Source organism: Schistocerca gregaria, chromosome 6, assembly GCF_023897955.1.
Source record: "Schistocerca gregaria isolate iqSchGreg1 chromosome 6, iqSchGreg1.2, whole genome shotgun sequence".
In the NCBI taxonomy this organism is placed as follows: domain Eukaryota; kingdom Metazoa; phylum Arthropoda; class Insecta; order Orthoptera; family Acrididae; genus Schistocerca; species Schistocerca gregaria.
Genome location: NC_064925.1, coordinates 448481141 through 448497588, shown reverse-complemented (window position 1 = coordinate 448497588; position 16448 = coordinate 448481141). Strand labels below are relative to the sequence as shown.

At 41.5% G+C, this 16448-nt stretch overlaps 1 protein-coding gene across 1 annotated transcript in view; it reads right to left on the bottom strand.

The window, feature by feature from the left end:
* LOC126279091 (cholinesterase 1-like) overlaps positions 1-16448 on the bottom strand; it is a 349591-nt gene that overhangs the window by 108826 nt on the left and 224317 nt on the right. Inside the window, exon 3 of the mRNA XM_049979555.1 lies at positions 6831-7019. Within this exon, the coding sequence (XP_049835512.1) occupies positions 6831-7019 (189 nt within the window). The remainder of the gene's footprint in view (positions 1-6830; positions 7020-16448) is intronic.

Here is a 16448-nt window from a genome sequence, read left to right as displayed (position 1 = left end):
ATGGGACAAATATCAGTTTCTCTAGAAGTCACCATAGATGAAAAGCTAAAATGGACTGAGCATATAGCTGCAGCGTGCCAGAAGCCGCCAGCTCCCTCCGTGCCCTACCAAAATATAAAAATTTCTTCCCTTTTGACCTGAAAAGGAAATTTGTGCAAACGTTTGTAGTTTAGATTGTTCATTAGAGTAATATAACACTGTAAGCTAGTTTGACGGAAGCTCATGGCTCCTGGAACTGGTGATGTACGCTTGCGTTCGACATAGCTGTAACGTATGACTTTTTGATTATATTTCACAATTTTACGCACAGTTATCCAGGCTACGTAAAACAAACGCAAAGCTTTACATACTCTCTGTCTCCTCTGCGGTGTTAATCAACGTATACAGTCCCTCAAATTTCTCCTCGACCTTAACGCTGTTCTCTGAAAAAAAAAAAAAAAAAAAACCAGCAGAAGCATTCATTCTCATCAGAGCAAAGTCCTTCCTGTAGTACTCCAGCACTCAGTCACTTTCTCGAAAGTCGTTTCAGTAGCAGGAACTCGACTCTGAAATGGCTGCCCTCATTATATCAGAGAACGTTTCAGAAGACAGTTAATGTCACTTCTCCTAAAACAACAGTGTCTACCTTTGTTCTGGTTCTAACTGAGTATCCTTCTCTCGAAGCAGATCTTCCCATTTCTGAAAGCCCCCAACTGGTGCAGTCTACCTAAATTCTCTCACTCCCAGAAAATATGACTTTTGCATACATATAAATGCATTTTGCATGTGCTGTGTCAATAATAATATTATTATTTTTTCCCTTCTCGGATGAGCAAACTAGGGACCACGTGCCAATCTCAGTTTTTTGTTCGTAGTTGTCTTTTTAGCGTTCCGTACCCTAGTCGGTAGAAACGGGGCAAACTTTGTTGTATGTGAAGTAAAACCCATTTTTCAGTGACGGGTAGACGTGTCAAATTGCAGTTCTTGTCATATACTAGGGCCCTCTGGCGACGTAAAAATTTGAAGCTTCTAAGTCACTACTGTCAAAACATACGGCCATTTATTTCGCGTATTTTGAAACGCGAAAATCGCTTATCAAAACCTGTAGGATACTTCCCGTTGACTTGGAATCATTAAATGTGGCAAGCAGCAAGCTTTCAGAGTAAAAGTGAAGGGAAAAATCCGAAAACTGTTTATCTGTGTATATAATAAGGAAAACATTTTTGGTCGCTTGTCATCCGACTTCTAACTGAAATGAAAACATTCTCTAAAGTCTTGGAATCCCCGTGACCACTATCTTGCCAGTATCAATGTCGATAACAGGCAAAACTCCCGGAGATTCTAGATTCCTAGCATGGATGACCTGTCTGTATACGTTATCAAATTTGTACGGAACACTAAGAGCGCGAGTCCTACTAGCCCTGGCCACTTTTTTTCATCCAGTACACTTTCATCTGCTCACTAATTCTTTTTCTTTCCGCCTTCTGACTACTTCATACCAATTTCTTTCTCTCTTCTACCTGGGAATGCAACCATATTTAACACTTCTTTCCTAACCCTTCTCTGTCAGTCGTTTCTTCAGCTTTTATATTTTTCTTTTTCTAAATACTTTTTTTCCTTCACAGCTTCAAATTGTTTACTTCTTATCTCACAAATACTCGAAGATCTTTTTATTTAATATGCTTTCTTGCATTTGATATAAATATCGAAAAAATACCAATCTTCTTTTTCTCATTACTTCTGATATGTTTTCAATGTTTCTATAAATTTCATCATTAGTACTTAATCTCCAACCTTCGATAGTTTTTCGTGGGCCTAATATTATCCTAATGATCCGCTTGTCTAGTATTTCTAATGTATCTAAACTATAATTAAATATTAGACATTCACCTGCATATAGACATTCTGGCTTCACTGCTGTATTTTAATACCTTATATTTACATTTTTAGACATGCATTTTTTGTAGGGGTCTTTGGTTATGCCGTCCCGTTTTGCGTATCTTTTCCTCTACACCAGCTTTTTCCAAATCATTTTCTTGGATTATATCCCAAAGATATTTTAATTGTTTACCGTTTTCAATTTGCTCAATATCTGTATCATCAATTTCGGTGCAATTTGAATGTTTGTAAATAAACTGATTTTCACATGCACAAATTCTTAAACCGGTCCTACTGGGTATTTCTTCTAAAAGATTAATTTCTTTCCAGCAGATTTCGCGTTTTCAGAAGGTATAGCAAAGTAGTCTGCAAATTATATTTTTGTTTCCGAATAAGTCAATCACGACTATGCAAAGTACATAGAGGTGGGAATTTGGCTTCCTTTGGGCCCGACCTTGTTTCATTCAGACTCAGTCGTTCCAGTCCTGTTCTTTGATTTTTATTTTTGGTCACTTGCAATGTGTAAATGCTGGAGATGAAGAATTCACGATTTTGAACACTTACTGGACTAATTACTGCCAATTTCAGATCAGTTTTCATCACGCCCACTGATTTCAACGTGTTTGCTACTTTTGTCAAAGGAACTGACTGTTTCTTTTGTGAATCTGTCTGGGTTCATTCTTTTACTGCGCCCATAGAATCTAACGTCTCTGTGAACATTTGAGTATTGTTTGTATTCCTGATTACTTCTCTGTCCGTATTGTTCATGTTCGCCGGCCGAAGTGGCCGAGCGGTTCTAGGCGCTACAGTCTCGAACCGCGCGACCTCTACGGTCGCAAGTTCGAATCCTGCTCGGGCATGGATGTGTGTGATGTACTTAGGTTAGTTAGGTTTAAGTAGTTCTAAGGTCTAGGGGACTGATGACCTCAGAAGTTAAGTCCCATAGTGCTCAGAGCCATTTGAACCTTTTCTTTTTTTTGTTCATGTTCAAATTTTGGGCCTGATATTTGTCTTACGATTTTGCATTCGTTTTCCTCAATGTTTTCAATGTCTGTTTTCCTCTTCAAAGTAAGTTCTTCAGATCCGTAGAGGCATTCTGGTTTAATTACTGTTTCTCATTGTGGATATTCTCGGTAGGTCGGATTGCAGTTTCCAGCTTTTGGCACCCAATTTCGTTTGCTTTTGTTTCGATTTCATTTTCCAGAATGGTTTCGCCGAGTTTTATTTTATTTATTTTATTTTTTTACAGGTCACGTACTCTGTCTTTTCGAGAAATGTTTGGAGACCGACTTTTTCTGCAGTTTCTTTAAAGCCAAGATACCTGAACCTTTATTCTCGATAACCGGTTTCGGTAAGCAGTGTTACCGTCTTCATATCTCGACAGTCAGAGTATTGCATCTATCTTAAAATAGCTGTAAGAATACTGTTTGTCGTGAACTGGCAGCGACGTAACAAACTAGACCACTGATGTATCGGCATGTCAACATTAAAACAATTATGTACACAGTTTTTCATTACATACATCTGTCTTATGCCGTAAGAGTTTCGTATCTGCTAGTCCATGAGAAAGACTACTCTTACTGCTGATGAAAAGCTCTCGGGTTTCCAGCAGCGTGGCAGTATTATAAAACCGCGACGTTTTGACGAGTGACATACTCATCAGCTTCTGGCGAAGTGTCGAAATTTTGCCAGATGCCGTCCTACTTACACTGCGGTGTGCCCCCCTCCACCCGATTCCGGTGAGCCGGTAGGAGGGGAGGGGGTGAGGCTGCGGTGGTAGGGTTTGCGGGCACTCCTTTCGCATCTCTGTCAGAGCATTCCGGCCCTGTCTCGCGATAGGACGGTAGTGAGTGGGTTTCGAACCAATTAGCCGGTCGGGGTGGACGAGCGGTTCTATGAGCTACAGTCTGGTACCACGCGACCGATAGGTCGCAGGTTCGAATCCTGCCTCGAGCATGGATGTGTGTGATGTCCTTAGGTTAGTTAGGGTGAAGAAGTTCTAAGTTCTAGGGGACTGATGACCTCAGAAGTTAAGTCCCATTGTGCTCAGTGCCATTTTTTTCGAACGAATTGCCACTTTGCCCGCATCTCGTGGTCGTGCGGGTAGCGCTCTCGCTTCCCGCGCCCGGGTTCCCGGGTTCGATTCCCGGCGGGGTCAGGGATTTTCTCTGCCTCGTGATGGCTGGATGTTGTGTGTTGTCCTTAGGTTACTTAGGTTTAAGTAGTTCTAAGTTCTAGGGGACTGATGGCCATAGATGTTAAGTCTCATAGTGCTCAGAGCCATTTAAACTATTTGAATTGCCACTTTCGCTGGATTCCAGGACCCACTCAGCTGGTATCCTTCGTCTCTGTTTATAAGATTTTCGTGAATACAAATTTCGATGGACTATTTTATGACGTCTCCCAGTAGTTGGCTGCTCGGAAGATCACCTTGGTGTTCTCGAATTCAAATGTTTGGTCTTCCTTGATGCTGATTTTTGGTATCGGCGATTTCTCCGTCTGTTCCAGTCTCATATGCATGATATGTTCCTCGCAGCGTTTAGAAATACACTGAAGCGCCAAAGAAACTGATATAGACATGCGTTTTGAAATACTTCAGACGTCGAGTCCATGCAACGTCGTGTTGCGGCACTTCTGCGTGCTCGCGTGCCCCTACACGACTTTAGGCAGGTGTACCAGTTTCTCTGGCTCTTAAGTATACATCACTACATTTGTCCAATGTACTGTTGATTGCATTCGCAGGTGATGCTGTAAATACTTCCTCGTATCTTGAGTTTAAATGGTTCCTTCACAGAGCCAAACCACCCTTTCGTCTTCGACGGTGATCGGAAGACGGTTCTCATGTTCCATCCAGAAGCCGTCTTCCGACCACCATCGCAGTTTTATAAGACTGTCACCCGTCTGCAAACCCGAGAACTTTTCATCAGCGGCACATACTGCGAAAGTCTACATTCGCAAGCCTCTTACTGCTATTTCAGTCAATATGTAATATCCTGCATGTCGAGCTCTGAAGATGGTGACATTGATTACCGAAACCGGTTTTGTAGAATAAAAGTTATTATTAGCGATCTTGGCAAACAAGTTTATCTTCTCTAATCTGTCATCAGAGATCGTCCCTTGCGGCTCAAAATGAGTAAACTAAAAAAAAATGTTTGTTATATTACAGTTATTGTCAGTTCTTAAGTAACTATGATGTAAAGCACACAGTACATGTAAAACCCCGCTCTGATGAAAGAGAGTGCCTGAAGCCCGTAATCTGATGGCGTTGAATAAGAAAACAAAAATAAATTCGTTTAATAAGTTTCTCTTCGGATGAGGACGGATAGCGTAAGCCCGGACTCTTAACTGGTTACATTTGGAAGAGTAGATTAGATTTACTTTCATTCCAATTGATCCGTAGTGAGGAGGTCCTCCAGGATGTAGAACAAGTCAGAAAAACAACAATACATGACAAATATTTACAAGTCAAACAAATAAGCTACTGTACCATTCCACAGATCCCAAGTGGGATGGTCGTAATTTTTAATGAACGCTGTATGAAAGAATCATTTTACAAATACTAATGTATTGAATTTAAAATAAAAAAGTTTTTTATTTATTTATAAGATAATATACGTGTAATACAACCACTAAATACTTATTTACAATGAACACATTACTGCACTGAACTGGTGCAGAAGTTAGATTGTACTTACACACACACACACACACACACACACACACACACACACACACACACACACACACACACACACACGCACGCACGCACACACTCATTCACAAACACACACACACTTGTTTACAATAAACACATTACTGCACTGAAATTGTGCAGAAGTTATCCGTTGGTTCTACTGAGAAATTCATTAATGGAGTAGAAGGAGTTGGCCACCAATAAATCCTTCTCTTAAACAGAATTTCATTGGTTGTTAAGGTTTTTATGCCGGCTGACAATTTATGGAAAATGTGTGTTCCTGGCCGGCCGGAGTGGCAGAGCGGTTCTAGGCGCTACAGTCTGGAACAGCGCGACCGCTACGGTGCAGGTTCGAATCCTGCCTCGGGCATGGATATGTGTGATGTCCTTAGGTTAGTTACGTTTAAGTATTTCTAAGTTCTAGGAGACTCATGACCTCAGATGTTAAGTCCCATAGTGCTCAGAGCCATTTGAACCATCTTTTGTGTGTTCCTGAATAATGCACACCTTTTTGTACAAGACTAAGTGACTTTAAATCCATGTGTAGGTTATTCTTATTTCTAGTATTGATTCCATAAATTGAGCTGTTGGTTTGAAAAAGTGATATATTTTTAATGACAAATTTCATTAAGGAATATAAATATTGGGAAGCAGTAGTTAGTATCCCTAGTTCCCTAACAGGCTTCTGCAGGATGTTCTTGAGTTCACACCACATATAACTCTTACTCCACGTTTTTGTGCCCGGAAAACTTTAGCTTGGCTTGATGAATTGGTTCAAATGGCTCTGAGCACTATGGGACGTAACTTCAAAGGTCATCAGTCCACTTCAACTTAGAACTACTTAAACCTAACTAACCTAAGGACACCACACACATCCTTGCACGAGGCAGGATTCGAACCTGCGACAGCAGCGGTCGCGCGGAACAGACTGTAGCGCCTAGAACCGCCCGGCCTTGATGAATTGCCCCAAAAAAATAATCCCATATGACTTTATGGAATGAAAGTAAGCACAGTATGCCAGCTTTTTCATTTTTATATCCCCTAAGTCTGCCACAATTCGCATTGCAAATAGAGATTTGTTAAGACGCTTCAGCAGTTCTGCAGTTCTGTGAAGTATCAGCCTTGGTGCAAATAGCAGTAGGTGCGCGATCGTGTGATATAGTGTGCTACCTGGAACTTTGTTCACGTGGACCATTTCTTCGGGCTGTACGTTTTTGTTTTCGACTAGTTTGCTACAAAGCCTGCAGGCGGGTTTGTTCGCAAACAGCGGCGCACTCACCGTGGGCGTGAAGACGTTGAGGAAGAGGCAGTCCTCTTGGTCTTCGTCCTCTGCGGGATGCCGCAGGTTGGCGAGAACTTCCGGGTCGGGGTCGGTGAACCAGTCGTTGGACCAGCTGAAGGCGGGCGGGCAGGGTGGCGCGAACTGCGTCGCGTTGTACTCGCCCAGGGGACCCACCGGCTGGGAGTGCTGCGGGCACAAACACAACGTACACAGACAAGTCTCAGGGGGGCTCGCCTTTGAGTAATCAGCACGCACTAGATGTCAACAAGTTTGCAAAGCTGTGGCGTCAGTCCTCAAAAACGACGCCGCTACTAGCAACTGAAAGCGTCGGCGGAAGAAACTGCTAACCCACGAGAGCATAGTTTTGATTTATTTCTTGTTAGACGAGGCCTGTTCAAAAAATTCCGGAACATTCGTAATTTCGCTCCAATGGTGTGGTGGAACGAAATGCCGTTGACAGCCCTGAACACCCCTGTGTTTAATGCGTGACTGCGCGTATGTTAATTAGTTATTGTTCAGTGATGTATCGAATAGAACGTTGTGTAGTGCAGTTTGCGAATTTCCAGATGAGAGAGTTAGAGGAGCAACGCGTCCGCATTAAATTTTGCGTGACAGATTAAAAAACCGCATTAAATTTTGCGTCACAGATTAAAAAACCTCCATCGACATCTGCATACATACTCCGCAATCCACCATACGGTGCGTGGCGGAGGGTACCTCGTACCACAACTAGTATCTTTTCTCCCTGTTCCACTCCCAAACAGAACGAGGGAAAAATGACTGCCTATATGCCTCTGTACGAGCCCTAATCTCTCTTATCTTATCTTTCTGGTCTTTCCGCGAAATATAAGTTGGCGGCAGTAAAATTGTACTGCAGTCAGCCTCAAATGCTGGTTCTCTAAATTTCCTCAGTAGCGATTCACGAAAAGAACTCCCCCTTTCCTGTAGAGACTCCCACCCGAGTTCCTGAATCATTTCCGTAACACTCGCAGGATGATCAAACCTAACAGTAACAAATCTAGCAGCCCGCCTCTGAATTGCTTCTATGTCGTCCCTCAATCCGACCTGATAGGGATCCCAAACGCTCGAGCAGTACTCAAGAATAGATCGCATTAGTGTTTTATAAGCGGTCTCCTTTACAGATGAACCACGTCTTCCCAAAATCCTACCATTGAACCGAAGACGACTATCCGCCTTCCCCACAACTGCCATTACATGCTTGTCCCACTTCACATCGCTCTGCAATTTTACACCCCAATATTTAATCGACGTGACTGTGTCGAACGCTACACTACTAATGGAGTATTCAAACATTACGGGATTCTTTTTCATATTCATCTGCATTAATTTACATTTACCTAAATTTAGAGTTAGCTGCCATTCTTTACATCAATCACAAATCCTGTCCAAGTCATCTTGTATCCTCCTACAGTCACTCAACGACGACACTTTCCCGTACACCACAGCATCATCAAGAAGAGACACTCCAAACGATGCAGGAAGCCTGCGGTGATTGGTGCTTAAGCCGTACTCGGTGTTACGAATGGTTCACACGGTTTAAAAATGACCGACGACGCTCATATCAGGAACGTCAACAAAATTGCGCGTGCCAATCGAAGGCTGACTGTCCGAGAGAGTGCAAAAGAACGTAACATTTCAGTTGGATCATGTCATGAAATTCTGACACAGCATCTTGGAGTGCATCGTGTTGCCGCCAGGTTCGTCCCACGGCTCATGAGTCAAGACCAGAAAGACCTTTACCCCGCAGACAATGAAGAGCTTTCGGATCACGCAAATGAGAAAGAGGTGTTCCTTAAGATAACTGTAATTGATGATGAGACGTGGGTCTACGGTTATGATGTTAAGATCAAGGTTCAGTCTTCACAATGGGTCGGGAAAGGTTCTCCAAGACCAAAAGAAACCTCATCAGGTCAGATCAAATGGCCGATGCAGGTTGATAGTTTTCTTTGACTTTGAAGGTCTCGTTCATAACTAATTCGTGCCACAGGGACAAACTGTTAATCGATGGTACTGTCAGGACGTGCTTCGAAGCCTGCGATATAATGTGAGAAGGAAACGGCCCGAAATGTGGCGAGAAAATTCATGGCTCTTGCATCACGATAACGCCCCCTCACATTCATCCCTGTACGTGCAAAACTGTTGCACAAAAAACGAAATCACTGTGCTGCCTCACCTCCGTGCTCCATAGACCTGGCCTCTGCGAATTTTTTTGTTTACAAAGTTGAAACCCCCGTTGAAAGGATGAAGATTTTCAGCGATAGAAAATATAGAAGAAAATTGTCAGACGGCGTACGAAGAATGCTTCCGGTAGCGGAAACAGCGTTGCGAGCGGTGTATTAATTTGGGAATGAGGATTTCGGAGCAGACCATGCACAATAAGTAAAAGGTAAGCATAGAAAAAATTTTTTGGACAAAGTTCCGGAATTTTTTGAACGGACCTCGCATGTTTGGTTAACTCTGTACACCGTAAATCACTATCCGCATATTTGTAACTTTTTCTACGAATAGTTACACTATTCGTTTAACCATTTAACCTGAACTATGAGTAAGAAAACTGTTAATAAGTCTTACGAAGTAGTTTGCTTATAAGTTTGTCCCTACTATTGTGGGTTAGCACTGTCATCATCAAAAATTGCCTGGAAGAGTTTTGAGAGTGGAGATGTTAGTACTCTAGAGATGCTAAACAAAAGAAAGAAAAAAGACTTATAGAAATTTTCAATGAGTAACTATGTCAGGTTTTCTGCAATGACTGAATTAATACACTCAGTGCTTCCGAGCTTTCGCGTTCGTTTTCTTTTGCATTAAAAACAGAATACTAGATAGTCAAAGTTTCTCCCATAAACTACAGTCTGACGATTTCAGAGTCAGTGCAAGTCAGTGCAGTTGCAAAAACGAAACGGAGGAAGATCATGAGAGCTTGCAAGTTAACAGAGGACACGATACTAGCTGTGAAATTGAATTGGGCTTAAATTCTGGTGGTACACCATTTGAAAAAGGACCATCAGTAATAGATGCCGATTCACCACTGACAAAATGTTCTTCTCAACTTCAAGATAACCAGAAAAATGCATAATTTACCACTGACAGTGGATGATTCCAAGGTAATGAAGCAATTAAACTAAAAAATTATAAATAGCAGGCCATGAAAGCCTCACAGCCCTGTCCCTTGAGATACGAAGACCAAAACATCGTTTAACTGCGATTAATATTGTAATTATACTAAAACAAGTTACAAAATTGGCCGATTCTGGCTATGCTGCTCCACTGCTCTAGATGCAGCACACTATGTAGCGTGCTTCTTGTTCTAATATGGAGAAAATGCATGGCTTGATCGACAAAATAATGATTGTCAGGGTCTAAGCAAGACTATTAAAGTACACGAAACTTGCACTACACATTTAAGTGCTTGTATTAATACAACATGTGGAAACATGGCAAAACTACGAACACTCTTTTCGATGAAGGGCATGACCAGATGAAGCTATAATTTCTAGAGATACTGGATTGACAAGGACATTAGCTCTATGTGAAATTGTTTTATGCAGCTATCGTGAATATCAAAAAGGGAAACAGAGCGGAAATTCCTTAAATATGGTAGACCTCCTCTCCAGATATGATCCTGTTCTGAGAGTACATCATTTAAACGAAAAAAAAACTAAAAAATAAAAATCTGAATCCATAAATTCGGACCGAGATGATACAGCTGCCCTTTGATTGTGGCGCCATACACAGTCATTAACCGGACTCCAGGGAGGTAGGATCCCCTTCCCCATGCCTCCATTGGGGTAATTCGTGTCTGGCGCGTCCACGTCGCGGGGGTGGGCATCCTACACTCCAGTAGGCTGGAGTGCTAGGATGGCTGAGTTCAGGCAGGGACCCAATCCTGTGGGGTATAACAAGGAACCCATGCCCAGAGTTACGGGTGAAGACCTTAATGGCAGCGACGGCGGAGAAGGAAGACTTCGGAACGGCGTAGCTGGCAGATGAGGCAACCCTCCTTTCTGGGGATTAAATGAGAATGGAACCACTGCCTTGTGGCGGAGGAGAAACTCCAAAGGCTAAGGGAGACAACCCCAACAGAAAATCCTTTCTTACGTTAGGCCTAGCAAGCCAGTAGGAATGTCTTCATATATTGCTTTCAAAACACAAACGAGCCTCGGAACGAAACACTCAGGATTTGACCCCACTGCTTCTTCAAGTACTGGTGCAAATGATGGGAGACCTGATGATACTAATCAGTACAAGAAGATGAAACCAACTGGACTAAAAAATGACCTAAATATTTTCACCCTTAATATATTAACCCTCAATGGAAAAATGCAAGAAATGACAGATGTACTAACAGAGAGGAAGTTAGATATATTGGGATTCAGCGAAACAAAGTGGAATGGAAAAGGTGAGAAGAACTGTACTGGAGTGGGAATAACAGGTCTGGAAGAAATGGTGTGGTAGTGATGGTCAATAAGAATGTACAAAGCTGTATTGAAAATATGAGATATATATCAGACAGGATCATAATCTTAAACCTGAGATTCCAAAAAGAAACACTAAAAGTAATCCAGAATTATGCACCTCAAGTGGGATGTAGCAAAAACAGAAAGGGACTTGAGCGGTATTGGGATGTTTTGGATATGGAGGCAGAAATGAAGAAGGGGAAAGACTCCTGGATTTGTGCCAGAGGAATGGAATGAAATTAGCAAACAGCTGGTTTATGAAGAGATAAAGTCACGCTATCACCGGATACAGTTGGGATGGTAGAACCAAGAGCGTAATTGATTATATTTTAATAGATAGGGAATGGGGAGAGAAAGTAACAAATGTGAAGGTAATTCCAAGTGTGAGTGCAGATGGAGACCATAGATTACTGGTGCGACAATGGAAAAGGAATCAGTGTGTGAAAAATAGAAAACAGAAGAAAGTGATGAGGATACGGGATTGGAAACTGAAGGAGAGTGAATGTGCTGAGAAATACAGAGAATTAATCACACAAAAATTTCCAAAAGAAGTTTTCTGGGGTATAGAAAAAGAATGGAGTTTATTCAAAGACACCTTAGTCGAAGCAGCACAAAAAGTATGTGGCAGAACATCTGGAAAGGAAAAAATAAGACAGACAAGTTGGTGGAATGATACCAGAATCCAAGCAGTTAGAAAAAAAAATGGAGCATGGAGAAAGTGGTGGAAAACTAAAAATGATGAAAACCATAAAAGATATATAGAGGAAAAGAAAAAGTGCTAAGAAATAGTGGAAACAGCAAAGAAAAAGACATGGGAAGAGTTTACAAAAAAAAAAACTTAAAGAAGATGTGAAGAGCAATAAGAAAATATTCTATAAAATTATTAAAAATAAAAGGAAGGCTACTGAAGTACCAGTGAAGATGGCAACAGAGGACGGTACCATTATTGAAGATCCAGGTAATATAAAAGATCTCTGGAAAGAACATTTTAAGAAGGTGTTAAATGCTGAGGAGCAGGTACATGAGGAAACAACAAATAATGGAGAAACTGAGAGAAGTTGAGAAGCAGAATTAGGACAAATTACGCGGGAAGAAATGGAAAAAGCTGTGAAGAGGATGAATGGGGGGAAAGCCCCAGGACCTGATGAAGTATCAGTGGACATAAGAGCAGCAGGTCCAGTGGGAATGCATGGCTGTATAGAGTACTATCAAGTGTGTGGAGAAATAGTACAATACCTGACGACTGGATAACAGGAGACATTGTTTCCATCTTCAAGAAAGGCAATAAAAGACTTTGTAAAAACTACAGAGGAATAACCCTTATGAGTCATACAGCCAAGATTTTTGAAAGAATTTTACTAAATCGAATAAGTGAAAAGATAGAAAAGGGGCTGAGTGAAGAACAGCATAGGTCTAGGAAAGGAAGAAGCACGACTGACCTAATATTTTCTATCCGTCAACTGATGGAAAAAAGTTGGGAGTATAACAAAAGGGTGATAATGGTTTTTGTAGACATAGAAAAGGCATATGACTCAGTTGACAGGGAAAGACTCTGGGAAGAAATTCAGAAGATAGATATAGAAGATGGATACATTAATGTTATAAAGACAATGTACAGAGGACACAATTGGGGAACTCTGTATACTTCGAAGTAAGACAAGGACTTAAGCAAGGAAGTATTCTATCTCCTGCACTTCTTAATGTTGTGATGGAGGGAATGAATAGGGCAGTTAAAGATATAGCAACAGAAAAAGACAAACAAAAATGATTTTTGCAGATGATATGGTAATGTGGGGTGATAAAGAGGTAGATGTACAGTTACAGCTTGATGCGTGGAAGGAAATAATGAAAAGGTATGGATCAAAAATAAATAAAGATAAGAGTGAAGTAATCTTATTTGGAAGAGAGAAAGGAATCAACGGAAATATTACCTTGAATGGAGAACCCCTCAAAGTGGTAGAAAGCTTCTCTTAGTTAGGGAGTGAAATATCTAGGGATGGAAGAATAACTAACGAAATTAATAGGAGGTTACAGAAGGGAGGCAATTTCTACCAAACAATAAAACACCTGATTTGGAATAAGGAAGTTTCAGAAAGGGCAAAACTCCTTATGTATAAGAATTATTATATCCCTATTGTCAACTATGGTGGAGAAACATGGACAATGACAGAAAGGGACTGGAGCAGACTGCAAGCAGGGGAAATGAAATTTCTCAGAGCAGTTAAGAGAAAAAACAAGAATGGACAGAGTAAGGAATGCAGAGATTAGAAAGGACCTCAAACAAGAAAGTATGAGAGAAGAAATTGAAAGAAAGAGATTAAGATGGTATGGGAATGTTGAGAGGATGCAAGGGCAGAGACTGCCCAGAATTATGGAAGAACTAAAGATGGATGAGAAAAGACCTAGAGGGCGCCCAACAACATGGTGGAAAATGGGAGTGAGAATAACTGTAGAAAGGAGAGGTGTGACCTGGCAGCAAGTGGAGGAAGAAAACCGGTGGGAGGACTGAGCCAAATGGAGAGCACTCGTCAGCACCTAGACCCGGCAGTAGCTGGAGCGGGATTCGGATATAGATAGATAGATAGATAGATAGATAGATAGATAGATAGATAGATGATACAACTACTAAATGATAGTGTTTTAGAATGTACCATTGGTGAAATTAAACAGCACCTGTTATTTTCATTATTGTAGGTTCAACCCGTATTGTTGTAAGATATTTGCACTTAGATTTAAGGAAACCAAATAGAAAGGAGTTAGAATAAAGAAATCGTATTTAGGATTATGCGCAGTAAGGGTCCATGATGCTGAGACCTTTGAAAAAGAAATACAATAAACTCTAGATTATCTGCAGTAATTTGGGATTTGAAAAGCTTGGATAATCGAATTCCGTGGATAATCTGCAATTAAAATACACAGTAGCGTACCAGTAACACAACACAACACAATTATGTTTTCCTTGCTTGAGTACAATCAGGTGCAGTAAACTCCTGAAAACCATTACAAAATTTAGAACCACCCTTATTATACTCACTTAACCTTTCTCCATAGACTGCAATATTCCAGATACCATGACACTGTTCAAATGTTGCTAAACAGCAGGAAGATGCATCAAAATCTCCTTCAATATCCATTGATATTAAGAAAATGTTACGAATTGAAGTCAGCGCTGGCACGCCAGTCGGGAAGGACAGAGAAGAGAAGGCTGTGAGAAGAGGTCAGCCAATTGCACGCAGATGGACCTCCCTCCAGGAAGACAACGCGATAGCAGCGGCTCCTAGGTGAAGGGAGATAAGCGCCGCCCCCGACTGGAAGCAAGCCATTTCGATAGCATCTTCAACGTTAGCCACTTCGTTAGCCGACGCATCGTACCCTCTTCATTAGCAATAAATACCATTAGCAATTACATAGCTCAGTGGTCAGCAGTCATTGGAGTTCAGTTGACAGGCTTTGGTTAGCAGCGGTCGCTACGCCCAGAAGTGTTACGTGTGTTTGTCTGTTCTGAAGAAACTGATTATTTTGTATGTCGCCCTTTGCTTGCGGCACATCTGTGTAATCGCATTTGTGGATGATCATGTACGAAGGACTACAAGAATTCTCAGATCAAAGTTAAGTATATGTAATTGTCTTGTTGTAATAAAACTCATTAATACAAGTTGTTTGTTTGTCTAGCGAACCGAGTATGCTGGATTTCTAGACACAACAATGTGGCGACGAGATGAACGAATAAGATGGTGCCGACGATACAGGAGTAATAGCATAGCGACAACCTGTCCACGTTTCGAACGCATAGCCACCACCTGCAGATTCTCTCTGTTTTATTTTGTTGTGGGCTTTTGTGTTTTGCTGGTGCCTTAGTTCTACCTTGTCTTTCCTTTGCAGGGGTATGTCTACATCTTTTAACAGTGTCTCTTATAGTGTTTTTCCTATTCATTGTTTCCGGTGGGCGTTACAGATATTTTCTTTGCTTGTCTGCTTATTTTTATTGCTTGCATTGTCTGTTTATTGCATTTGCCTATTCCAAAATGAGCATCCCACCCCCATCGCAGGCGCCTCAGCTGCAAGCGATAGATGCAATGCAGATGACGTAGATATTTCAGTTTCAGATGCAGCAGTTTGCCCTTCTAAACACGGTACAGCAGTTACTGCTGGCCAACCAATCAACAAACGCAGCGCGCCCAATCGTGCCATACCGCCTTTCAGCCAGTTTAACGAAAAAGAAGAGTAATGGCTCGAATGGTTGCAGACTTTTGTTAGTAGCGGTCTCTTGGACCAGAAGTGTTACTTGTGTTTGTCTGTTGTGAAGAAGACTCATTATTTTGTATGTCGCCCTTCGCTTGCGACACACCTGTGTAATCGCACTTGTGAATGATCATGTATAACGGAGCACAAGAACTTTCAGATCAAAGCTAAGTATCTGTACTTGTCTTGTTATAATACAACTCTGTAGTACGAGCTGATTGTTTGTCTAGCGAACCGAGTATCCTGGATTTCTAGACACAACAGAAAAAGTGGTCCTATTTGTCGCATATTGGGACGGATATTTGTGTGCCCTCTGCCCTTTACTGTTAAAACCATTCCAACATGGCTTTATCCAGTTCTGCGTAAACAAATATTTTCATAGTCTTCCGTTTTGACAAACTTTTAGATGAGTCAGGCCAGCTACCCAACTGACTTATTTTGTCTTTGTTTTCCTGAATATCATGGATCGTAGTTTCACCTAGATTGTAAACAATGCCAATTTATGTGTGCGAAACTGCCTTCTTAGAGGTTGTGTTTTAGTTACAATTTCTGCTGTATGAATTGTTCGGCTGTAAAAATGACTACCTACCGCAACATCTACTTTCCACTGCTTGGAGTGTTCGAGTAGCACATTGCTTACTACACCGATTTGAAGAAAACATTTTAGCAAAAAATAACTGTGAGAAATAGGTCACGTATAATCCTCAAAGCAGATAGTCCATCCGAGGGAATCCGAGAGTTTATTGTAAAAACCGATTTAGAGAAGATGAACATACAACTGGATGAGTGCAGAGGTTGAGCCGGCCGCTGTGATCGAGCGTTTCTAGGCGCTTCAGTCCGGAACCGCGCGACTGCTACGATCGTAGGTTCTAATCCTGCCTCGGGCATGGATGCGTGT